Here is a 24,362-nt window from a genome sequence, read left to right on the forward strand (position 1 = left end):
CCGCACCCCAGCTAACCAGTCACAGCTTAATTTTCAAGTTTTATTTTACAAAATGTTTAGACAAGGTACACCGACAACACATTTTTTAATTAAAATAAGTTAACATCTCTACCCTGTAAGCCCCGGGGAAGCAGAAGGGGTTGGGGGCGGGGAGGGCGGCTACCCCACGGAGCCCCCTTCCTCCTCATCGCTGCCATCGGGGACGGCGTCAGTCCCGAAGTAGCGGTCGCCGAAGTTCCCTGGGGGAAGAAGCAGGTCCTTGTGGTGGGGGCTCAGGCCCACCTGCCCCCCCAGCTGTCACTGACAGGGCCGGGCAGCCTCACCTATGCCGGGGATGATGCGGAAGAGGTCGTTGACGCGCTTGTCCACCGCCGTGGTGATGATTCTCACGCGCGGGAAAGCATAGGCCACCGAGTGGACGCCCATCTCCGCCATGAGCAGCGACAGCAGGAAGATCTTGTCCTCGGGCACGTCGTGGTCCTGCGCGGCGAGGGCGTGAGCTGGGCCCAGCGCCCGCCCCCGCCCGCCGCCCCCTCCCAACCACTCACCAGCAGCACCCGCACCGCCATCATGGCCGCCGCGCCAGTGGACACTGTGCAGTCCATCAGGATCACGTGGTCGTCACTGATGTCCTTGGGGAGCCGCAGGTAATGGAGCTGCAGGCAGCCACAGGGTCAGGGCGGCCCAAACCGAAGGCTCCACCTGGGCTCCCCGTGCCCCGCCCTCCCCACCGGACCCCCCTCCCCCAGGCCCCCCACCTCGGGCTCCCCGGTGAGCTGGTTGGTCTGGATGAGGATGGTGCCGATGCGCACGTCCTTGCACACGGCCCGCAGCGCAGGCTCCATGGTCTCGCCGGCCCGCAGGATGGACACGCCTGTGATCTGGGGGGACGAGGCTGAGCTAGCCAGACCCCCGCCTTCCGGCCGCCCCAGTCCCTTGTCGCCCAGGTCGGGCCCCTGGTACCTGCTTCCCCGCGTAGCACTTGCCCGAGTAGTCCTGGCCCTGCGGGGTCTGCACGACGCAGTCCTGCGCGGGGCGGGGGCGGGGCGTGAGCGCGAGGAGCCTCCCCTCCCCCCTCCCCCCCGGCCCCCTCCCTCCCCCCGCCCCGCACCTGGAAGGGCAGGAAGGAGAGCGCGTGCTCGATGAGCAGCCGCATCAGCCTCTTAGAGTAGAAGATGAACTCGTCGCGGCTGGTCTCCCGGTCCCTGCCAAGGGCGGGCCCGGCTGGGTTAGCGAAGGTCGGCCCCGCCCGCCCGCCAGGCCGGGGGAGTGGGACGGGCCTCACCTGATGATGGTGTGCATGCCCCGCACCTGCGGCGTGCTCTTGAGGACGCTCAGCGTCCGGGGCAGGGGGTGGCACTGGTGCGCTGAGGCCAGCGCGGCCCTGGGGACACAAAGCGACTGGGGACTCAAGAAGGGGCATCTTGCCGCAGAGCCCCATCCTCCCGCCGCAGACTATAGGCGGCAGTCGTGGTGGGCACGGTGGGTGTGCAAGGTGGAGGCCACCCTCCCAGTGGTTGATTTGGAGGGAGGGCCCCATCCCGACATGCCCTCCGCCGTAACAGCCAGGCAGTGGTTAAGAGACACGGTGGAAGGCAGAGCAGCTGACCGTTAGGCAGGAAGCAGGGGCTGCGGTGCGGGCCTCCCTTCCCGCTCCAGGTCCCCTCCCCGTTCAGGACCTGGCAGTGGGAGGGCGAGACCTCACACGTGCAGATGAATCTTAGCCCCCAAGCTGGGCATCTGGACCCCAACCTCAGGACACCGCTCCCTGGGTAAACAGCTGAACTTTGGGGCCAAGCCCCGCCTAAGGCTTCCCCCCAGGTGATGTGCGACCCCCTCAGGAGAGGCGGGCAGAGCTGGCTTCGCACAGCCCCTGCTGCCCCAGCCTGGAGCGGGGTGGGGTGGGGAGGAGGAGGCGGAGTGGGGGGGGGCGGGGAGGAGAGGGAGGGGAGGGGAGGAGCGGGAGGGGAGGGGAGGGGAGGGGCGGGAGGGGAGGGGAGGGAGAGGAGGGCAGGGCGGGAGGGGAGGGGCGGAGCCTGCAGAGCGCCGGGCACACCGCGCGCAGGCAGCACCACGGCCAGAGCACTCTGTCCTCACAGATCCCAGCGCAGCTTCCTCTGCCCACCACGTGAAGAGGCGAAGAGTAGGTCAGGGAGGGAACAGGGCAGGAGACCCCAGGGTTTACAAAGAAGAGGAAAAGAAGAGAGAGAAAAGACCACTTAGCGGGGAGCACGGTGGTCTCCGTGGCCACCGGCTGGCCTGGGGAAGGGAAGAGCAGGAGGCGGGGTTGGCGGCAGGGAGACCCTGCAGCCCGCGCCCCCGGGCCCGCGAGCACCCGAGAGTCCACTGCATTCGGCCCTGCGGGTCCCTCCCTCCCACCCACCACAGCCACGCTTCCTGGAAACTTTTATTTCTCTGAAACAAGGCTTCCAGAGGACATGACGTGGGCAGACCCGCAGGTGCCCCGGGCCGGGTGAGAGGCAAGCGGAGACTCATGCGTGGGCAGGAAGCTGGAGGCCGGCGCACGGGCCTGGAGGCATTTCCAATGCAGCTCGAGCTGGAGGCTCGGTCTGGTGCTTCCCAGCTCCGCCGACCACTGCGTGGGGACAGGCGCCCCATCCCTCTCGTGGGCAGGAAGGACGCGCAGCCCAGGACTCCTGGGGGCGCCTCCTGGCTCTCTGTGCCTCGGCTCGTGGGCCGGGGTGCCGGGATGCGGGGGGTGGGGTGCCTCAGCACCGCTTGGGGGAGTAAAGACCCGCCCCTCAGCTCAAGCAGAGAAGCTGCAGATCCAGGCCCTCTGGCTGCTGGAGGACAGGCCTGTGGCCACTGCCCTGGGGCACAGCGGCGCTGGCTCAGGACAGCTGTGCCCTCGGGTCCAGCCCCACACAACCAGCCCCAAGTCGGGCAGGAGCCTCCAGGGAGGTCTGGCCAGCCTCGAGTCAGGGTGCTATGTGAACTTGGGCAAACACCGTAACCTCTCTGGGCCTTAATTCCCTTGACTACTGGCAAGGGCAGGTAGAAGCGGTGTGGCGGCCATCACACCACTCCTTCTGTGCCGGGGGTGGGTCCACCACAGGGGGTGGGCATGGTGGGAGGGGACCTCGCTGCCTGCCTGGGTGACAACCCAGACTCCGAGCTCCCTGTGGATGTTGGAAATGCCTCCGTCTGTGCAGACGGGTGTGGGAAGACTTACCTGACACTGAGCTCACGCTGCCGCGGCGACACAGGGAGACACAAGGGAATGGGGTGGGGCATCAGTGATAGCAGCACTGCTCACCTCAAAGCCACCGGACGGCACGGCCTGTCGCCACCGTGTGCCTCGGCCAGCCAGGCCACCCCCACCCAGGAACGGACACACCGCAGCCCCGTAGCGGGAGAGTCCCGGGGGGCTGCCTGCCATGGGAGGGGGCCCGCTCCCTGTGGCCTCTGGCGTGGGCACCTCTGGGCTGGGCTGTCAGAGCCAGGACCCTTGGGGCTCTGTTCCGCAGGCCCCGAGCACCCCATCGTGAAGCCTGACCGAGGGGTGGGCGGCGCCCTGGGCCGGCCCGGGGTGTGTGACCTCCTAGGACGCTCAGGACGTGGGACTCAGCACCAAAACCCAACGGTGGCCCAAAAGGGTTTGGAGGGACAGGAGCGCACCCTTCCGTGCGAGGCCCAGCTCAGGCTGGGGGCGCTGGAGGTACTCCGTGCCCCAAGGTCCCTCAGGGAGCCCAGCTGCCTCTGGCCGGCACACGACGGGGCAGTAAACGTGGGGGCCGCCCAGGCAGGTGGCCGTGGGCGGTGGCAGTGGGGAGCAGGGCTGGCGGGGCCGCGGGAGCCTGGGCACCGGCTCACCTCTTCTAGCTGGCTGTGCACGTGCTGCACGATCAGATCGATGGCCACTGTGTTCCCACTCCCTGGGTCGGGACAGGAGGGAGGGTGAGGTCCGGCCTTGCCCGCCCCCCGCCCTCCCCCCACCAGGTGGGCCGCAGGCTCACCCCGGGGCACCACAATGTCCGCCACGCGCATGGTGGGCTGGATGTACTGATCGAAGGCGGGCTTCACAAACTTGTTGTACTGCTTGATGACACCCTCGATGTCCCGGCCCCGCTCGCTAATGTCACGGCGCAGCCGCCGCACGAGGCGGATGTCAGAGTCCGTGTCCACGAAGATTTTCATGTCCAGGAGCTGGACGGGGAGAGTGAGTTGCTGAAGAAGGCCTGACACAAGAGGCTCCGAGGCCCTGTCACCAGCAGGACCAGAGTGAGCACCAGGGTCCGGGCTCTGGCAGGGACGTCTGGTCTGCGTGTGGGCCCAGGAGCAGAGCAGGCCTGCGCGGCACCGCTCGGGTCTGGATGGGGCGGGGGCGGGGGCGGGGGGAGCGTGTGGTGTGGCTGCGTGGGGGGGCGGGTGTGCATTGCACGTGGAGTGTTGAGCGTGGGCGTGCGTGGCGAGCAGTGGGGTTCCTGGGCCCTGAGCACACTCACACTCGGGACCAGCGAAGGAGCAAGGCCAAGGGCGTAGCCGGCTGTGCCCCCCGGGTCCCAGCAGGGCGGGGAAGGTGGCTCCCAAGGCCTGGCCCGGAGTGGGTCACACCTGGGGCAGCTGCCCAGAGCCTCCCGGGGGAGAGGACGTCCTCACGAGCAGCACAGATGCAGGAGGCTGGCTCCCTCCCAGGCAGGAATACACACATGCACACCCACAGGTGAACCCACACCCACCAACATCGCTCTGACCTCGGCAGCCATGTGGACCCCAGAGAACAGCAGCTGAAGCCCTGACTCGGGGGGTGAGATTCAGGAGCCAAGGCCGCTCCTCACCCAACCCTGGGGCTACGGCACGGGACAGGGATGCAGGCCAGTGTAAGGGGAGTCCCACGGGAGGAGCAGGGAGCCAGGCCATCCGTCCTGGAACCCGTCCTCACCTCCAGCAGTGTCTTGTCAGCAAAGGCCATGATGCCCTCGAAAATGATGACGTTTGCACCGTAGAGCGTCTTCTGCAAAGGAACCGTGTGTGTTGAGGCGGCCCCGAGGCCCCTGCGCCAGCCCCGTGCAGCTGGGCCCAAGGGCATATATACCCAGTCCTCCTTCCGGCTGTGGGCAGTGGCTGGGCCCAAGGGCGTATCTACCCAGTCCTACTTCCGGCTGTGGGTGGGGGCTGAGCCCAAGGGCCTTACCCAGTCCTTCTTCCGGCTGTGGGTGGTGAAGTCGTAGATGGGCACCTTGACGCTCTTGCCTTGCTTCAGCTTCTTGAGGGTGGAGATGATGAGGTCGAAATCAAAGGCATCGGGGTGGTCGAAGTTGAAGTTGTTGTGGGCGGCCTGCTCCTGCTGCTGCCTGGTGAGCACCTGCAAGGGGAGGAGCATCTGCGGGGGGGGGGGGAGGAGCACCTGCGGGGGGAGGAGCACCTGCAAGGGGAGGAGCACCTGCGGGGGGAGGAGCACCTGCAAGGGGAGGAGCATCTGCGGAGGGAGGAGCACCTGCGGGGGGAGGAGCAGCAGCGGAAGGAGAAGCAGCCCCGGGCTCAGGCCCCAGGCCAGGGCAGGAGCCGTGGACCTCGTGGAGGCAGCTGCTCACGCAGGACACCCTTACCTTGTAGAAGGAATCCATGGACAGCAAGACCACCCAGGGCACGTCCAGGGCCTCGATGATCATTCTGGCCACAGTGGTCTTCCCAGAAGCACTGCCGCCCCCCAGGCCTGTGCAGAGGGTCAGAGAGACCCTGAGCGGAGCGGCCCAGGTCAGCCTCACAGATGGGTCCCAGCGGTGCCCGCCACCCAACGCTGCCTCCACCCCGGGCTGACCGGGACCGAGGGGCCCGAGCAGCGCGGATCACGGAAGCACCGGCTGGGGCACAGCGGTGGGTTCTGCCCGACCCGCCCGCTCGGGGGTCTGGGCGGGCGGCGGCCTCGGCCCCCCCCCCCCCGCGCACCGCAGCCGCGCTCACCGATGGCGAAGGCCTCCTTGGACTGGGTGCCGTGCTCGTTGTACCAGGGCGGCCGCCCTGCCGTGTAGATGGTGCGCTTGCTCGTGCGCAGCAGGGGCGGCTCGGACTTGCACTGGCTGGTGGTGCGCTTCCGGGGCGAGCGCCCGGCGCCCACAGGTGGGAGAAGCCTGTCCAAGGACTCCGCGTTGCTGCTGCCGCCGCTGCTGTGGGGGGCGGGGCACGCTTGCCTTGGCCCAGGGCCACCACCCCCCCTGCCACCCCACGCTGGGCCTGGCGTGACTGGTCCACATGGTGCCTTCACGCAGGCACGTGGGCACGGCCAAGGTGAGCGGGCTCGTGGCGGGACACAGCACACCTGGCTGCAGCCCGTCCGCTGGGCCCGGGGCCTCGGACTGCCACCGTCCACAAATCCAGAGGGACGGCAGGTGGCTAAGGAGGACACAAGGGAGCGCTGTCCGGGCCCAGCTCTTCCTCCCACGTGGACCGGGCCTCAGCAGGGCCACGAGGGCCCCCTTCCCCCCAGGAGATGAGAGGTGGGCACGCCAAGGCCAGTCAAGACCCTGTCGAGGACTGTGTCCTCTCCCCAGACACACTCTGGGCGGCCCTCTAGTTTTGTGCCACCCTGCAGGACATGCAGGGAGAGGGGCTCCAGAGACAGAGGCCGCTGACAAAAGGGATGGGCCAGCGGTGGTGTGGACGGACGGGGAGGGAGACCCGGGGCGCCCTGCTGAAGGGCGGAGGCCCCCAGAGACTGTGCACAAGGCGGGAACCTGCCTGGGAGACGCAGACGCCATCTGTGCCTGCTCTCGCCGTGCCACGCCACTCGAGCGGGGCTGTGCTGACTTCTCTGTGGGTTTATACCCCTAAAAGGCATGGAAGTGATGACTGGCCCAAGGCCTCAAGGCCTCGAGGCCTCAAAGCCTTCAGGGACAGCTGGGGACGCTCGGCTCGGCTGAGGGCCCTACGAGAGGCTGCGTCTGCCCGATGCCGGCTCAGTCTATGCTGAGAGGCTGGGACGCAGACTCAGTGTGAAGGTGGCCCCGGGGGCAGGACCAGCTTAGGAAAAAGGTACTTCCACCACCGCCTGAGAGAGACTGCCCACAGCGTCAGCTGGCAGACCCGCCCCAGAGACTCCGAAGGCAAGCTGATCGTCTAGGCAGGAAGAAAGTACCGGGAACCTGGGGGTGCACCGGACAACCCCGGCAGGATGTGTGTCCACCCGCGGCTGGAGCCCCAGGCATGGACACTGCTCGGGACGCGGTGGGAACCTGAGGAGGAGCCACACACGGAAGGCATCCTCGAGGCAAAGCTCCCCGAGCCGTAAAAGCTAGCGTGAGCCTGTGAGACGCGTGCACAGAGACGGCCACCTGTCCTTGAAGCTCGCTGTCACCGCTACAGCCTCTGCTGTCATGGCCAGGGCGCAGGGTGCTGTGCAACTGGCCTGCTCAGGGTGGCCCGAGCGTCCCCTGCCAGGAACACTGGCGTCTCCAGCTGCGCGGTGCTCCCAGCACCCCCAGCGTTGCCAAGAGCCAGGAGGACAGCGCCTGTGTGCACACGTGTGTGGGGCGGGGGGAGGAGTGGAAGGAATTAGCTCAGGCCTAACACGTGACGAGCCACACCAGCAGCTCTCGAGGGCACAGAGGGCCGTGTCAGCACAAGTTACGCAGCAGGAAAGCCGGCCATCGGATGTGACAGGAGGCGTGCAGCACCGTCCGGGGGACATAGCACCGCGCCGCCTTGGTCCTCCGTCACTGGGACGGCGTGGGGAGCGAGCCCCGGGAATCACTGGCTGCCTGTGTTGCCTCTGGAAGGAGCAATTACTCGTCCGTGGAGCCAACACCACAGTGGGATACCCAGATGACGGGGCAGTGACAGCTGCCTCACTCGGCCGAGCAGGAGACAGACGGAGCACAAGCAGTGGTGTCTTCAAGGCCCAGCCGGAGGGCAGCGCTGGCCGTTCCCCTGGACGCGTGGACGCGCTCATCCCCCGACAGCGAGCGCAGGGCCCCCAGGGCTCACACACAGCTGCCCTCCCCGCAAGCGACCCACAGACCCCGGAGATGACCGACAGCCTATAGCTGGGGAGGGCAGCTTCGCACAGCCCCAGAGGAAAACGTCCAGTCTGTGCCTCCTACCCGGGGAGGAAAAGCCAACACAGAAAACCTGGTTTGCAAAGGAGCAGGGCCTCAGTGCCCCAGCAAACCCGCCCTTGTGCCCAGCACGCTCACGGACAGCCAGACGGCCTCGCGGGGCCGATGTGGGATGGGAGGCCTGGGCTGGCACTGCTGCTGTCCCCCTGCTTTTCACCCCAGGCTGGTGCCCTGGCCTCTCCGGCAGGAGCCCTCACCCCTCTCTGTGACTGACCCTTGGCCTACCGAGGTGACGGCGGCCACTACCACGGACGACTTCCAAGGCCTGTGGCGCGGACAGCCTGGGACAGACACCTCCTCAGGGAAGATCCCAAGGTTAGCCAGGGATGACCTTGCCAGAAAGCCGCCCGGCCGAGGGCTTGCAATAGGCCTGACGGCGTCAGGCCAGTTCTGCAACCTAGTCCAGTTCCACTGCCTCCTCCAGAAGCCCGGCTCTTTCTCAAAGCCGGGGACAAAGCTCACTGTGCCCTCAGAGCAGGCCTCACCCCGTTTCCACAATGGGACAAACCGTGGCATGGGAGAGCCTTCACCTCCCCGCTCACGGATGGACAGGGTGCTGCCAACCACAAGGACAAAAGGCAGTCCACCAAAGGGTTATGAGCCACACGGACACGCGTCGGCTGGTAACTGAGAGCCCCAAGCAAAGCCGGCAGCCGGTCCCCACGAGCACCTGGCCCGTCTCCGCCCTGACGTGCACTAGACACGGCACACGGGGCTGGGGGTGGCCGAGACGCAGCGAAGATGGGCAGCCTCACCGGAAGACAGCAGGCCAGCCACTCACCTGCCTTCTGCTCCAAGGGCCCAGCACCCCGAGACCCTGATGCCAGCGTAAGCCTGGGGGCTGCTCATGGCCAGGACACAGGGGAAACCGGGGCACCAGGGTGATCCCAGGTGCGTGCAGGGCACCGCCGCACTGCCTCTTAGAGCCCTGGCAGCCCCCCAGGACAGCTCAGGAGCCCCCTGAACTGCTCCTCATGGGTGGGCAGCACAGCAGGTGAGAGGCTGAAGTGGGGTCCAGGCCCTGGCGGGCAGAGGCTGTCCCCTGGGAGGCGGGGGGCCAACAGGTGAGAGGCCCCAGGAGCCCGTGCAGAAGCAACGGCACTCAGCGCCGGCCGCCTAAGAGGATCACCCGGCTGGGGCTTGTGCGCTGGCCTGATATTAATAGCACTGAGCTGCCGAGAGCAGCCAGGCGGACCTCAGGCCAGCGTCGGGTGTGAACCGCCCTCCTGCGCCTAGGCTGGCACACTGCCCACGCAGGGCTGGCTGAGGACCACCGTGCCCCCCTCGTCCAGAACGGCCTGGAGGAAGCTGCAGACCTCTGGGCTGCCGGGGACGGCAGGGCCCACGCCCGCACCCCACCAGCGGGACAGGGAATCGGAGGGGTCAGCGAGCAGCGGAGCTGAGCTGAGCACCCCTGCCCCCAGGTGCCTCCGAGAGGCATAAACAACCTGAAACTCTACCCTGCTGAGGCCTCCTCCGAGAATAACTGCCCGCCCCCCCACCCTCCACGAAGGCTCCAGCACGTCCCCCAAGGCCACCGTGCTCAGCGCTCAGCTGGGGACACAGCCACGCCCCAGTCTGGCAGCAGGAGGCAGAGCAGGCCCTCGGGTGGGCGGCCGCAGTATTCACTGCCGTCCCAGGTCCCTGGCCCCCTCCCTGTGATTAATCCAGCCCTCACACCAGCTTTTCTAGGCTTCCGACAGCATCAAAGTGGAGACGGCTGGCGGGGGCTCAGGGGAGAAAGAGTTTCACTTGGGGTCCGCACACTGAAGGAGGCCCCTCCGGGGCGCTGCCTCAGGGTAACAGGCCTGCCCCGCGGTAGCTGCTCCCTCCTGCTGCGGCCCTGCCCACCGCACTAAGGCGCTCTCAGGCTCGGGGCTGAGAAGCCCTGATGCCCTGTCCTGCTTTAGGAAAGTTTCCCGGGGGAGTGAGTCAAATGAAGCCAGAAGCAGGAGGGAGGAGCTGGCCTGCTGGGGCCTGGCCTGGGGAGGCGGGGCCGCCCCAGACTGGCTCAGGGACAGGGAAATCAGGGCAGCTTTCTCAGAGCAGAGAGAGAACTGGGGGGCTGGGGGGGCTGCAGCCCTAAAGGTGTGCACCAGGCTCCAGGAACTTGTACTGTCCCCACCCCACCCATTGGAAATCCCCCTGTGGGACCCCCTCCTTCCCCGCTGCTCTAGGCGAATCCAGCAGGCTTCCTTCCAGTCGCCCAGCGGCAGCCCCCAGACCCGTGCCCACCCGGACCTCACCAAGGGACAGCCCGAGGGGGGTACCCTGTCACCACTGCGAGGTGCTCACTTGTCCACCAGCATGTCCAGTGCAAAGGTAGGCCGAGGTCCCCGTCCTCACCGGACTGACCTTCTGGAGGGACAGACACACAAGAAGCCACGGCAAGGTAGACCGACCAGACCACATCGTGCAGCCATGGTGATGCGGAAGGCGAAGCCGGAGCCGTGGTCGGGCGGGGAGAGCCTCGGTTTGGAGGCATCTGCACAGACACCCGGACACTGACCAGGGCCAGCTCTGGCCCCCTCGGGCCGCGCAGGGACTGCTGGGGAGGCAGGGAGGGGGAGGGGACATGCTTGAGGAACATCGCAGAGAAGGCAGGGTGTAACGGGAGCGATTCCCCCGTGACGTCCAGAGGCAGTTCCAGGGCCACCCCATGGGCCCTGGCTCCCCTCCTGTCCCCTGAGGACCACGCTCCGAGGAGAGGAAGACCACTGCCGCCCCAGCCCCGTGAGGGGCACCCATGCCCACTACGCGGTCTGTGCACGGGGCAGAGCCAGACGGCTGCTGCCACCGTTCTGTGTCTGCAGGGAGTGTTCTTCTCAAGAGCTTATCAGGTCTCAGGCTACATCAGATTCTCTAGAACTAACAAGTGTCACAGACTCAGGTCCTCCCTCTTCCCCCCTATCACCCTGAGCCAGGCTCGGAGTCACTGCTCCCCAGGAGGGGGTGAGCCTAGAGCAACACAAGATGTTCCTCCAGGCTCAGGGAGCCTCTTGCTGCCGGCATCTCACCCCTGCGATCCCTCTCCCCGCCCGCCCAGCGGCTCTGCTGGCGGCACCCAGACAGTCCCAAGCAGTCCAGGCCGCGGCACTTCCCAGGAACAGGCACCTGGCTGCAAAAGTTTCCTTTGGCCCCAGCGTGGGGCCAACGCTGGCCCTGGCTCAGGGACTGTTCAGATCCAGAAGTGAGAAGCCAGCCCTCGCCCGAGGGCCGCTTGGCCGTCACCCCCTGGGGCCTAGCCCGAGGCCGACAGCGGAAGCCGCCCCCCCCCCCAACCAGGTGACAGCGGCCGCCACCACTTCCCCTCCTGCAAAGCCCCCAGAGCCTCCAGGGTCCCCTCCCCCGGCTCCTGGCCGGCAGTCGGCAGGCACTGAGCACCGCGCCGCCCAGCATCACGACCTCTGGCCCTCGAGTGGGGCAGGCCGAGTCCGTGCGGCTCCCGGAACGCACTGACCACCTGGGAGCATCCGGCGGGCGCACAGTCCAGCCCGGGTGCTCGCTGGCTCGGCACCCCGTCTACTCGAGACAGACCGAGGACCCACGCGGGCCCTGCCTACGGGCCCCTTCCCGCGGCCGTCCGCGAGGGCCTGCCACCGCCAGGCCCCGGGGACCCTCCGCTGGTCCAGGCTTGGCTCCCGGAGCCGCCCCCACCACGAGACGCGAGGGGCGCGCCGCGCCTACCGGTCCTCGCTCTTCCCCTCCAGCCGGTCTGGCTCGTCTCCAGCCGCTGGGGGCGGCGGCACCGGGCGGGGGGCTTCAGCTGAGGCCGGGAGCGCAGCCATGAGCTCGGGGGCCTCTCCGCGGGCCGGGCGGGGCTCGGGGGCCGGCCGCGGCTCGGGGGCCGGCCGCGCAGGCTGTCGGAAGCTGTGGTTCGGGGCCCGGCACCAGGCGCCCGCCAGCGCGCCCCCGGACTACAATTCCCATCAGGCTGCGCGCGCCCCGCGGACTACAAGTCCCACCAGGACGCGCGCGCCCCGCAAACCAGAAGCCCCACGAGGCCGCGCGGCGCGAGTACGGGGAAGGCCCCCGCCCGCGCTTTACCACAAACTCAGCTGCACAAAACCCCTGGAAAAAAATCAATAAACATTTATTTGATACAGTCATTTTTAATACATACAGTTGATGGCCCGCCCCCGTGCCACTTGGGGCCGGGGGGCGGGGACGAGGACCGGGGACAGATGGTCACAAGGCGGGCGGGGCCCGAGCTCACCGTCAAAACATCTTGCAAATAAACACTTTGTAGATAGAATATATACGTATATATATGGTTACAAGTTGATAGCCGGAACCTCTCTTTCGAAATGCACTTATTACGGAGAACTGGCATTAAAAACACCCAAACCGAGAAACCCCAAGTACAGGATGTGTGGCTGCCAGGCGGGAGGTGCTGGCTGCCCCCGAAACCCCAGGCCTCCAGGACAGCCGCCTGGGGCCCACCCAGGGGGACACACCGGGACAGCCCTCCCCTCTACGGGTCAGGGTGCACCCACTCTTTCCCTTCCAAACCAGAGGGACAGGAGGGGCCTACGACTGGGAGGGCCACCAGTCACACCAGGGGACACTCATCTGCCCTCACACGAGCAGAAAAGTGCATCCTATTTTCGTGCGACGTGTCGGTCCCTAGAGTCGACCCTTTCCTGTTCTCGGGGCAAGGGGGGTGGGCTGGGCCAGAGGTAGATCTTCAGAAAGGGACCTGACACTGTGCCCTGGGTTTGGGGTCTCAGGCAGGGTCCACACCCACCGCATGGAGGGGGGGTGTCTGCCGCTCAGTCCCTCTCATTGAAGGTGTCAGTCAAGGCTACCCGGCTGCACTCCCACCAGAGTGGGAAGTGGGCAGACCTTGCTGAGGCACCCAGGGCTCTGCCACCGTAGGAGGAGGGCTCTGAGGACCGGCTTGCCGCTGCCACCCACCAGCCAGAGCATGGAAGCCGGGAGGGAAGAGGGGAGAGAGAGGGGTCCAACCCAGCGCCACTCTTGGCAGCAGTCCCCACGCCCACCTTAAAGACAAAGAAGGGGGTTAAAGTGCTAAACATCAAGTTACCCAGGACCCCACCTCTTCCCACATATCTGGTGGGGTTCCCACGCCAGGGACCACACGTGGACTTTTGGGGGTGACAATGAAACGCATCCCCCAGCCAAAACCAGCCCCCGCTCCCCAAGGGCCAAGTACCTGAGAGGCCGGGGCAGGCAGCTATCCCCAGCAGAGGTGTTGAGGTCCAACCTCCTCCAACCATTGGTGACAAGGACAAAGTGCGCGTGGGGCTCCCATCAGTGCCTGCTCCCCACCCTCCCCCCGGAGGCTGCCCCTGCAGTGGCTGCCCGACCCACCTCCACCTCCACCAGCTGTACCCCAGTGACACCCAGGAACACAGGAAAGAAAGCCCCCCTGCCCCGAAGTCATGCCGCTTGCCTCAGCCTTTGACGCTGGATTACCTGCACCTGCCCAGGCCTCTACCCCCTGATCAGATCAGGTGCGTGTGAGTGGGGGGGAGCCCATGTCTCCACACACACCCCCCCCCCAGCACATCAGGCCAGGACTGCCCAGGGTCAGAGCACTCTGGCTGAAGGAAGAAGCCGGAGACGGGCAGCATGGCGCCTCGGCCCCAAAGCCCTCCTGGAAACTGTCTCCCTAGTGCGGGGTGAGGAGAGCTGAGCCCAGATTGGAGCCCCTCCTCTCCAAGGACTGGAGGAGGACAGGAGCTGGGGGGCAGAGGGGTGCCCAGTCAGCACCGCCTCCCTGAGCAGGAGAGGGACCCCAGCCCAGCCCCCAGATCCACCGTCGGCACCAGGAAACCCTTAGCACCAAAATGTCAGACTGTTGTGTTTTCATATAAAAAACAGAATTAAAAAAAAGGTTTGTTACTTGTCACAGCAACGAGACTGGCATCCACTACACCCAGGAGACACACGCACACGGGCAAACATCAAGATTCACATCGTCCGGGGTCGGCAAGGCCGAGCCCTCAGCCCTCCCCCACCCCCCAGTGGAAAAGAGCCTCCACCCGAACCCAGCAGCTCCGAGCATCCTCCCTGTCCCAGCGACGCCATGGTTGGAAGGTGGGGCCCAGGCAGGAGGTCAGAAACCACGTGGCTGCATCCTCAGGGAGCCCTGGACTCCACCTGACCCAACCTACAGACCTCGCTGCCCTCAGGGCACCAAAGGGAGCCGAGACAGAGCCCTGGAGCTGCCACCAACCTACTATGACCTTGGCCAAGCTCCCCCGGGGCCTTCGGCTCTCACATCAAAAGGCCACACAACCAGAAACGAAGGAGCAGCTAAAAAAGGGGGAAGGAGGCTCCCACGGGAGCTTGGCCACGGGCCAACCCAGGCCAGCAAGAGAGGATGCTTCCCACAGTGGTCACTACTCGAGCCAGGCCCCAGGTCCCCGCCCCTCATGCCCGTGGGCCCCAGGTGACCCCGGAACCCAGACTGGCCCATCCCTAAACCCATCAGGCTACCCGACTCAGGCCAGCGGCATTAGCAAAGCTGGAGGCTGAGGCCAGAGCTCACTTCACGTGGCCCCTGCCCCACAGCCCTGCAGTGGCAGGAGCAGAGCCTCTGCCTGGCCCCGAGTGGGGAGCACGACTGGGGACGGTGGAGCAGGGCTGCCTCTGCCACCACGATGGACACGGGCCAGTGGGGCAGGGCCCGAGCGCAGCAGGGGCTGCACCGCAGGGGAAGGTGGGCCTGGAGAGGTAGAGAGCAGAAGTGCAGGAACCAAAGGACGGCGGGGTGGGGGTGGGGGTGGGGTGGCGTGCGGTGGGGCGGGCAGGTCAGCACGGCAGCTGTCAGACTTGGGGTCTGTCCCGGGAGGTAGCTGGGGGGTGCTGGGGTTCCAGTGTCGGGTCACGAGGTGAGGCTGCTCAGGTACCCTCATCAGCCCAGAACCACGGGCCACCAGGGACCCCCGATGGGGCACGGAGCTCACACGCCGAGGACCAGAGGCCACCTGCCTGCTCCGTGCCGCCCCAGCACCGAAGCCCAGGCTGGAGCCCGTCCTCTTGCCGGCCCACGAAGGTCCCTCCAGACTATTGCACTTCTGCAGCTGCCCTGGCCCTCCCGGGAGCCCCTGCCCAAGGTGCCCTGCGGCAGCCCGCGTGGGGCAGGGCCACCCTCGGGGAGGGGAGAGGGCTGGCCGCCCCCGCTGGACAGATGAACAGGCAGGGGTGGGGGGTGGAGGCCTGGAGGGCAGGAGGCTCTGGAGCCCCACCCTGGACAGAGGGGGCCGGGCCCCACCCACCTGCCAGGCTGCAAACTCACTTCTCGGGCGCCTTGCCGGCTCCCACCTTCCGGCCAGCAGAGCCCCGGGCCCCCTTGTCTCTGCCTCCTGGGGGCCAGTCGTCCCGGTGGGGAGGCGTCCCAGGGGCTGGATCCTCAGGGGGTCGCTCCTTGGGCTTGCGGCCCCGCTTCTTCCCGCCAGCCGGACTCTTCTCCTTTCTGGGCACCAGGGAGTCTGGGCCCTTGTGTCTGGGAGGCGGGTCTGCCGAAGTGCGGAACCAGTTCTGGGGGAGAGAAGCAGCGATGGAAACCCTGGGGCCCAGGACCCTGGAGGGCGAGGCGGCAGGGGACCCGGGGCCTGGGGACACCCAAGCTTCTCTAGGGAAGCCGGAGGCTGCTCTGAAGAGAAACCAGCAGATTCCTCAACGTCGCCCACTCGCACAAGTGAAGAGCCGTCACCCTGTCGCCCCTGCCCTTCCCAGCCCCCTCCGTGGGGCCGGCGCATTCAGCCGCAGGCCCAGCAGGGCTCTCCCACCAGGCCTGTCCCTGACGCACCTCCGCGTGGGCCTTGAGGATGTGGTACTTGACGCCACTCTCGGAGCTGAACTCCTTGGGACACAGCAGACAGCAGTACTTCCCCACCAGGTGGTCCCCCTGGAAGGCACAGGGCAGTCCAGCCCCTGGAAGTGGGCCCCACCACTGGCCCTTGGAGGACCAGAAGTACCCAGATGCAGCCAGGACCACCCCGACCTGTGTGACTTATCTGAATGGGTGCCTGACAGGTGTGCTCTGGGGACCCACGAGGCTACTCTGTGGCAGGACCACCAAGGTGCCCCCACTGCAGGGGAGGCGGGAAGCAAGGAGAGGGTGGGAAGAGGCAGGTGCTCCTGGGAAGCCAAGGGCCCGTACCCCAGGCCCAGGTCGGGCTGTCCCAGCACAGACGAGGAACCCCCATAGGCAGAACCACCCGAGACTGAGTGACTGATGGCTGGGGCTGGAGGCGGCGAGCATCCCAGGAGGCGCTGGCCCTGGCCCCACAGGGGCAGGGGCGCACACCCGGTTTGCGCGGACCCCTGGGGGGCAGCTGGGAGCACCAAGCACGCACGCCTGGCCGCCGGGAGGGCCTGGACACTGACCTTGCTGCAGCTGGCCAGATGGGCCTTGAGGCCGGACACGCTGGAGTAGATGGCTTCGCAGCACTGGGGGCAGGAGGCGACCGTGGGGGCGGGCCCTCCGGCAGGTGCCCCCCCCACCAGTGTGCACCCCTTGCCCAGCCCGGGGGACCCAGGGCCCATCTGGGGCAAGCGGGGGGACTTGATCCCAAGAGTCACCCCTGCCCAGGGGTGTGGGCAGGCTGGGCCGCTAGGGCTGAGGTCAAGGCCCCTCTGCCTGTGAGGCTCCATCTGAGGACCCTTCAGGGGCCACGTGGAGGGCTCCCCCCAAGGCCACCCCTGGGCCCTCCGTCCTGAGTCCCAGCGTTCCCATGCCTTCCCAGCCTCCCCGGCTCACATCATTGGGGCAGTTGACGTGGCCCTTCTCCTTGACCTCGTTCTTCCACTCCTCCAGCAGCTGGGGGTTCAGCACAGGAAGGCCGGGCCGCGTGTAGTTGAGCTGCAGACGTGGGCGGGTGCCAGGGTAAGCTCGGAGCTTGGGCTGGAGGTGACCCAGACGCTCCCTGCTGAGTTGAGAAAGCCCTCAACCACGCCCTCCCAGGTCACGGGGGCTCAGGCTCAGAGACTGGGAGGCTGGGCTCACCCGCGCAGTCTCGGGCACCAGGTCGTCCTTCATGCGCCGCTTGGTCCAGTCTCGGGCCAGCTCGTCCTCCGCGATCTCCTGCAGGTGGAACACAGCAACCTGGGCCGACGTGCGGCGGATGCGGCCGCTGGGGGTCCGCTCGACACCCAACAGGTCCTCAGCCTCGGGGCCCTTGTCCGCAGGCTCCTCGGGGGGCTGCGGGGGTGGGGAGGGGGAGGCCAGATGAGCCACAGAGAGCACGTGTGGCAAGCGCACGGGGGACACGGGAGCCCACCCCAGGCTCACTCCCCCCGACCCACGACGCACGTGGGCCCCTGGGAGGGAAGGCGGAGCACACGTGGCAGGCAGTACATGGGCGCGCCTGCCTGGTGCCCCAGGGACAGGAGGCCGGGCTGTGGGCCGCTCACCGGGGCCGCGTGCTCCGAGCGCACGTGGTAGTCGTGGCCGGCCTTGGAGCGGTAGGTCTTGCCGCAGTGGGTGCAGGGGAAGGAAGGGGTCTCCACCTCGCAGGGCGGCTTCCCGCAGCGTCGCTGGTGGTACTGGTAGCCCATGAGGCTAGAGAAGGCGGCCCCGCAGCCCTGGGGTTCCGGGGGCAGGTGAGTGGCCGGAGAGCGGCGGGCCCCATCCCGCCTGGCGCCCGCACCCACGTGGCCCACTGACCTCCTGGGGGCAGCGCAGCCGCCCCACCTGCTTCAGCACCTTCCGCAGCCACTCCCGCTCCTCGCGCTCGCCCGCCTCCGAGGCCTCGGCGTCACAGGGCTGCGGGGCAGGCCAGCTTCAGTGCCCCCGCCACCACAGGGCCCCGCCCCTGCCCAGGGGCTGCGGCCGCGGACGTCCCTAGCCAGGCACGGGAGCCACTAAGCCCTGCTAGCGGGAGGCCAGCAGTGAGAGCCGGCAGGCGCGGGGGCAGACCAGCAGCATACCTTGGCGCTGTGCTCCGCCATGGTGTGGTAGTTGAGGCCCGCCTTGGACTTGAACTGCTTCCGGCAGTGCTCGCACTTCAGCGCATCCTGCAGCTGCAGACGGGCGCGCGTGAGAGGCCGGCCCGGGGCGCCTCCCCCCACCCCGGCACGGGGCAGCCTCACCTTCTGACACACTTCCATGTGCTTCTTGAGCCCCACGAGGGTCTTTCGGGTGACCACGTTGCAGGTGGGGCAGACGGCCTCCCCCCGTTCGTGGATGGCCCGTTGCCACTGCTCCTCAGGGCCACCTGTGGAGCAGGGCCAGGGCCTCAGGGGCAGGCAGGAGCTCCCAGATGCCCTGGACGCCAAGCACAGAACCCAGGGTCCATGCTCGGCCCCCGTCCCCGCGGCTCGGGACCCGCCCCACCCTCAAGACCCGGCCTGTGCCCCGCCCCCCGGCAGCTCCCACCTGGGGCTGGGTGGGCCCCTGGGGCCGGCACCTCCTTGCTGACAGCGCTGCTGGGGGCTGGCCCCCTCTTCCGCACCTCCTCAGGGACCGGCCCCTCCTGCTTCTTGGCGCGGTGGATGCGGGCTTTGTCCTCCGCCTTGGCCAGGCCTGCGAGCGCACGCGGGAGGGGCAGGTGCAGGCTGAGGGCGCGGCCGCCGCGTGTGCTTGGCCCCACAGGTGCCCGGCTGGCCCAGGCCTCACCTTTGAGTCCGAAAGTCCCTGAGATGGAGGGCTGCTCACCCGTAAACTTCTTGGGTGTCTTCTGTTTCCTTCCTGACTCGGGGGAGAGAACACACAGGACAAGGCTCTGGTCAAATAACCGTTGGGAGGCTCGGGCCGGCTGGCCGCCGCCCCCGCCTGCCGCCGCCCCCTGCTCTCGTCTTACTGTGCTTCGTGCGCTCCGCACCCTCCTCAGGCGGGGACACGGGGCCCGCGGCCCTCGGCGCCTCCTTGCCCCCCAAGGCTCTGCTGCCCAGAGAAAGGGGGCTGCTGCTGGGGTCTGTGCTCAGCTGGAAGGCTGAGCTCTGGTCTGTGGTGGACGGGCCGTACTCGCCGTTCTCCGGCCTCGCCTGCTTGGGCGGGAGGGGGCAGGCATCCAGGCCGTCTGCGGCCCTGCAGAGAGCAGGGAGGTAAGGGGCAGGAGGGCCCACTCTGGGCCCTGTTACCCCTGAGCTGCAGCCGGGGACACCCAACCCCACCCAGCAGGAGCCCCCATACCTTTTCTTACCGCTGCTCCTCCCCGCGGCCCGAGGAGCTCTGTTCTCAGACTTGGTCAGCAGCACCATCTTGCAGGGCGGCGTGTGTCTGCTGATGGCAATGGGCCTGCTGACCGTCACCGGCTTACTGACCACAATGGGCCTGCTGACCGTCACCGGCTTCGCAACTGGCACGGGTTTCGTAACTGTCACAAGCTTTGTCACAGACACCGGCTTGTTGATGGTCACCGGTTTGGTGACCGGCGCTGGTTTGTTGACTGTTACTGGCTTGGCGATTGGCACAGACCTGGTGACCGGTATAGGCCGGCTGGCCGGCACAGCCTTGGTGACCGGCACGGGCCTGCTGGCCGGCACTGGCTTGCTGACCGGCACGGGCCGGCCGACCGTCACCGGCTTGCTGATGCCGATGGGCTTGCTGACTGTGACAGGTTTGCTTACTCCAATGGGCTTGCTGACCCCAACGGGCCGACTGACGGAGACTGGCCGGCTCACGGGCCCAGGCTTGGGGGCAGGCAGGGGTCGGTCCATGTGGTTCCAAATGCGATGCTTCTCCAGCTGGGTCTTAGAGGTGAATGCAGCCTCACAGAAGGGGCAGGGGAAGGCCAGCCTTTCTGAGATGGCACCCTGGGTGGAGAGGGCAGGCGTGGACACCCCCAAGCCAACAGCCAGGGCAGGGTGGGCCCCAGGCCTCCCCTTCCCCAGGCCGCAGCCCCTTACCCCTTGGCACCGCTGGTAGTGGTACTTGAGCCCGTAGATGCTGGGGAACTCCAGCCAACACCCAGCGTTTGGACACTTCACCCTCGAGTGCGCCTTGAACTCATCTTTCCACTGGTTCATCAGGGAGAGCTGGGCGTGGGAAAGGCCAGGCTGTCGACCCTGCAGCCACCCAGGCCTCTGCTGCCCAGCCCCCGACTCAGCACTGTCCCCAGGCCTGTGGGAGCCCCGCACAGGACTCGCTGGGCCCCAGGCCGTCTCTCGAAGCCCTCGCACACGGAGCAGCCAGTGGATCCGGGCTGAGGGCTCGGCACTGGACACGCAGCAGGCGAGCCTGCCAAGGCAGTGGGCTCCCTGGCAGACCCTGTGAGAGTCCCACCCAGCCCTCGGGGAGCTCACAGGAATGTCTCGGAGCGCCTGGTTCTCGGCTTTCGGACGCCCCTTTTTCTTCCCTTCTGTTCTGTCGCTGGCTGGACTTCCCGGGTCAAAGCAGAGTGGGGCCTGGCTGGGCACTGTCGGCCCACCCCGGCCTACCGGCAGCCCTGCAGCACACGACACACGAAGGCTCAGAAACTGCCTTCCCTGCAGCCTTGTCTGCCACACAGGGGGCTGGTCCCGCCTGCAAGGAGCCTCACTTCCCCTGCACTGAGGCACGAGGGGCAGGAGGCCGTGGCCCACCCAGGGTGGACCTCTCCTCCCTCTCAGGAGCTGGACATCCCGGGAGGCCCACGCCCAGCGCTGGCGCCCGTGGCCACCTGGAGTCGACCTTGCCCTCACTCCTCTTACCTAGCTTCGGCGGGTCGTGAAGCATGGGAAGTCGGACCTCATTCCGGCCGCCATCCCTCCCAGGCCCACTCTTGCTGGACCCCGGGAGCCGGCGGCCTCCTCCAACACAAAAGGGATCGGTCATCTCTGCAGAGCAAGCGGACAGCCCGTGAGGTCCACCGGGCCCAACTCGGGACTTGAAATGGGCCGCTCTCGACCCTGCCCCAGACAGGCCCACTCTCCCGCCTGAGGAAGGGGAGCCTGCCCGCCTGTGTCTTTGGCCACAAGGGAAAGCAGAGGAAGGGGTGGATGGGCGGGGGCGGGGGGAGTTCCGGTTTAGGGGAGGGGCTGCTCAGCCGAAGTCTCCCTGGATGACGCAGAAAACCCTATCAGCGTAGAGGAATCTAGCCCTGCCCTGAAGCCTTCACCAGCGCCGGGGGGCTCCCTGCCTCCAGACGCACAACCCCAGAGAGCGAGAGAATCACGCACCTCTCACTAGCTGGGGATGGCTCCAGGAGAGGCGGAGTGCCCCGGGGGAGGAGGCCAGTGCCACCCCTCGGGGGCCAATTATGACACCAGCGTGGCTGCCGGCTCACAGGCTGTGCTGGCCCCGCACCTAGAAGCACCTTCCCCCACAGCCTCACCCAGACCCAAGGCCACGCTCTGGGGCACAGGTGGGTGCCCTCGCATCCTTCTCCCCAGGACACAGTTGGAAGATGGCCAAGGTGGGCACCGACGGCCCCAGCGCACTCCGCAACTGCGCACACACCCTCTCCAGGGGGAGCAGACCAAGGACCCTGCCGCACGGGCTTCAGGTCCCTGTGCCAGCCGAGCCACCCTCCCTGACCCCCTGCCCTGCTTTGTTTCCCGCCGGGTCCCCTCCTACCAGACGGCTGCCCCATGCTGGATCCCTCGGCCACTCTCCACCTGGCTGACCTCCTCACCTCCACCCTCCAGAGACTCTCTGTCCCCAACCTACAGGCCCACCAGCGCCACTCCAGAGACGACAGGCCCCTGGCCACAGACAACATTCTGCCGACTGAGGCTGGGCTTCAGTGGGCCCATTCTGCTGGGGGACCCCAGGCTCTGAGAGCTGGGGCGACTCTGAGTTCAGCCCTTTTGGGTCCTCCCACAGGGACGCTTAAGGCCACAGAAGAAGAGGGGGGCGGAATGTGCGCAGGTTACCCCTCCCCTGATGGTTTCTAACTTTTTTTTAAGGCTGCGCCACACAGCATGTGGGATCTTCATTCCCCGACCAGGGACTGAACCAGTGCCCCCTGCAGTGGAACCGTGGCGTCTTAACCACTGGACCGCCAGGGAAGTCTCCTAACTTCTAACAGACAGAAAAGGAGGGATCTGCTGTGCCTAGGAGGTCCAGAGGACATCTGGGCAGACTGAGATCAGAGATCGGGACAGTCACTGCCCATGGTCAGGGGCCTGCCTACATCCTGGGCCTGGGGTCAGTACGGGTCCAGAGCGCTCTAAACAAACTTCTCTGGAAGCCCTCACACTGATACATCCAAGGATACATGCCAGCGCCCTTCTGACCCCAGCAGAGGCTACTGTGGGTACCTACTGAGCCCCACCTTTCCAGCCTTCCTCCAGCTTGGGTGAAGAATTCGGAGTTGGGAGCCCCCGGGACCAGGGCTGGCCTAGGAGGCAGAGACTCCCCTTCCATTCAAGGCCTGTGACTCGCGCACCAGGAGGAGAAAGGGCTCGCCCCTCCCCAGAGGGGCCAGCAGGGTCGCAGAGGTGGGACCCTCTGGAGGGGGGGGATAGGAGCGCCTCGCGCTGACCGCAGGCGACGCTGGCGGTGGGACCGCGGCCCAGGCCGCTCGGCCCGGGACCCCGGCCTGGGCCCGGGCGCGCGGATGAGGCCGGCCAGGGGACGCACACCTGCGGCCTGGCCTCGCTACCCACCTGTCACCTGCGGCGGGTGCGGGCCCGGCGTGGCCCCGGAAGGGCCGATCCCGGGCGCCTGGGGAGGGGGGGGCCCAAAGGCAGTGAACCAAAATGGCGACTTTTTCTGGAGAAGAAGGAGGCAGGGACGCGACGCCGGCGCGGGGCGCGGGGCGCGGCGCGGGGGTCCGGGCGCGGCGGGGGCGGCGGGCGGGGGCTCCGGGTCCGGCCCCCCGACCTGCGCGCGGGGTCAGGGTCGAGGGCGCGGCCGGCGCGGGGGCCGCCCGGGGTCGCGGCCGGGAGCGCGGCCGGGCGCTTACCTGCGGCGCCCAGCGGGCCGGGGCCGGGCGGAGGCCGGGGCCGGGCCGGGCCGGGGCGCGGGGCGCGGGGTCCGGGCGGCGCAGGCTGCGCGCCGCGCTGCGCACATGCGCGCTCCCGCCCCTCCCACCTTTGACAGTTTTACTGTGGGGGGGAGGGGGCGAACTCTCGCGGTATTCCTGCCGCTATCCGCGACGGGAGAGACGGGTCGGGGGAGGGGGCCCGTGCGGCCATCCGCTTGCCCGGTACCCCGTCCGTCGCCTGCGTGGGCTGGGCCGTCAGGGCGAAGTGGCCAGTTATGCCTCCGTCGGGCGGGAGGTGTTGTTCAGGCATTGGGGTAAACTGAGGCACGATGGGGCGCTGGGTGCTGCCCCAAGCCCAGCGCGCACGGATGGAAGCGATGGGAAGGTGCAGCGAAAGAGGCTGCCCTCCCCTGGGACCTTGAACTCCTGGCCCCGGGGGCCTCGAGCCTGCAAAGCAGGATCCAGCCTCTTTTCCAACCAGCCCTGTGACCACGTCTGCCTGTGGCCACCCTCAGGAAATGGCCTGGCTCCTGGCAGTGCCGGGGCAGTGTGAGGCCATGGGCTTTATTGGGGTGACTGAGCAGCCTGTCTACTTTAGGGCGGTGGTCCTAGACCAGCAGCCAGTGCCCTCCTTGCTCCTTTGTGCCCCGGAACTGGGCTCTTGGCAGGGATGCTGAGATCAGGTCTGGGGGTGACGGGGCACCCACCTCACCGAGACGTGGAAATGAATGGAGTAGGGAAGGAGCGCTAGTTTGGAGACAGGTAAAAGGTGCGCCTCCTTCCCCGAGGCTCTTTCTACCTGCTCTGTCCACGCCGGGGCAGCTTCGGCTACGCTGTTTGTGGGCAGGGCACAAAACACGTGGGCAGATTTGGAGTCTTCCTTTTCTCACAGGGACCTCTGGGAGCTGCCTCTCTCGAGGCACCAAGTGTCCATACTGGGGCAGAGGCAGGGAGGGGCCCTCTGTGGAGGGGTCAGTCAGTCCTTCCTTTGGAAATCAGAGCCAGAGAGACCTGTGTAATCCTTCCCTCCTTCACTGTGCCCACCCCAGGGTCAAGACGTGCAGGATTTCGGGAGGGGGGGGTCAGTGTGTGTGCCCTGAGGTGCATCCAATTGGTAGGTGTGTGTCTGCATGACCACATACGTCAAGCTGTGTCCTGTTTGGCCATCATGGTGTCAGGGTATGTCTCTGTGTCCCGTACTAGGTGAGAAAGATCCTAGTCGTATGTTAGTGTCCAAGTGACTGGACACAAGGTATGGGGGGATGTCTGGGTCTTGGTGGGTGTGTGTCCAGGCCACAGCGCGTCTGCATGTCAGGGCAACGTGTGATGTTATGTGTGTTGTGTATGGGGTGCACTGTGCCTGGTGTTTTTCTGTATGTTAGGAGGTCATGGGATGCTGGGACCCTGTGTGTCAATGTGCTGCGTGTCGACGCTGGTGTCATCGCGTCTCTGTGTGTTGGTG

At 67.1% G+C, this 24,362-nt stretch overlaps 1 protein-coding gene across 7 annotated transcripts; it reads right to left on the reverse strand.

Annotated features, from left to right (window-relative positions):
- Positions 1 to 66: 66 nt before the first annotated feature.
- Positions 67 to 22,991, reverse strand: LOC101317392 (uridine-cytidine kinase-like 1). 7 transcript variants are annotated; one of them, XM_073793200.1, is made up of 30 exons: positions 22,880 to 22,971; positions 22,581 to 22,638; positions 20,682 to 20,807; positions 20,295 to 20,437; positions 19,183 to 20,027; positions 18,851 to 19,077; positions 18,427 to 18,738; positions 18,141 to 18,265; positions 17,979 to 18,071; positions 17,716 to 17,814; positions 17,463 to 17,633; positions 17,056 to 17,250; positions 16,810 to 16,911; positions 16,437 to 16,499; positions 15,856 to 15,954; positions 15,343 to 15,584; positions 5,926 to 6,128; positions 5,571 to 5,677; positions 5,156 to 5,326; positions 4,904 to 4,975; positions 3,978 to 4,167; positions 3,835 to 3,896; positions 2,098 to 2,117; positions 1,286 to 1,384; positions 1,112 to 1,205; positions 964 to 1,026; positions 759 to 881; positions 549 to 656; positions 324 to 480; positions 67 to 239 (listed from the first exon to the last, which is right to left on the reverse strand). In XM_073793200.1, exons 3-30 carry the CDS (start codon positions 20,803 to 20,805, stop codon positions 160 to 162), a joined length of 4,389 nt encoding a protein of 1,462 aa, XP_073649301.1. In that variant the 5' UTR covers positions 20,806 to 20,807; positions 22,581 to 22,638; positions 22,880 to 22,971; the 3' UTR covers positions 67 to 159. The 7 variants fall into 7 exon arrangements, 6 of the variants coding, with proteins under 6 accessions (XP_073649301.1, XP_073649300.1, XP_073649302.1 ...); XM_073793199.1 differs by lacking the exon at positions 2,098 to 2,117 and adding an exon at positions 3,194 to 3,210 and having other exon boundaries at positions 5,156 to 5,386; positions 22,880 to 22,970; XM_073793201.1 differs by lacking the exon at positions 2,098 to 2,117 and adding an exon at positions 3,194 to 3,210 and having other exon boundaries at positions 22,880 to 22,969.
- Positions 22,992 to 24,362: the final 1,371 nt, after the last annotated feature.

The sequence above is a fragment of the Tursiops truncatus genome, chromosome 15 (genome assembly GCF_011762595.2).
Source record: "Tursiops truncatus isolate mTurTru1 chromosome 15, mTurTru1.mat.Y, whole genome shotgun sequence".
Taxonomy (NCBI): Eukaryota; Metazoa; Chordata; class Mammalia; order Artiodactyla; family Delphinidae; genus Tursiops; species Tursiops truncatus.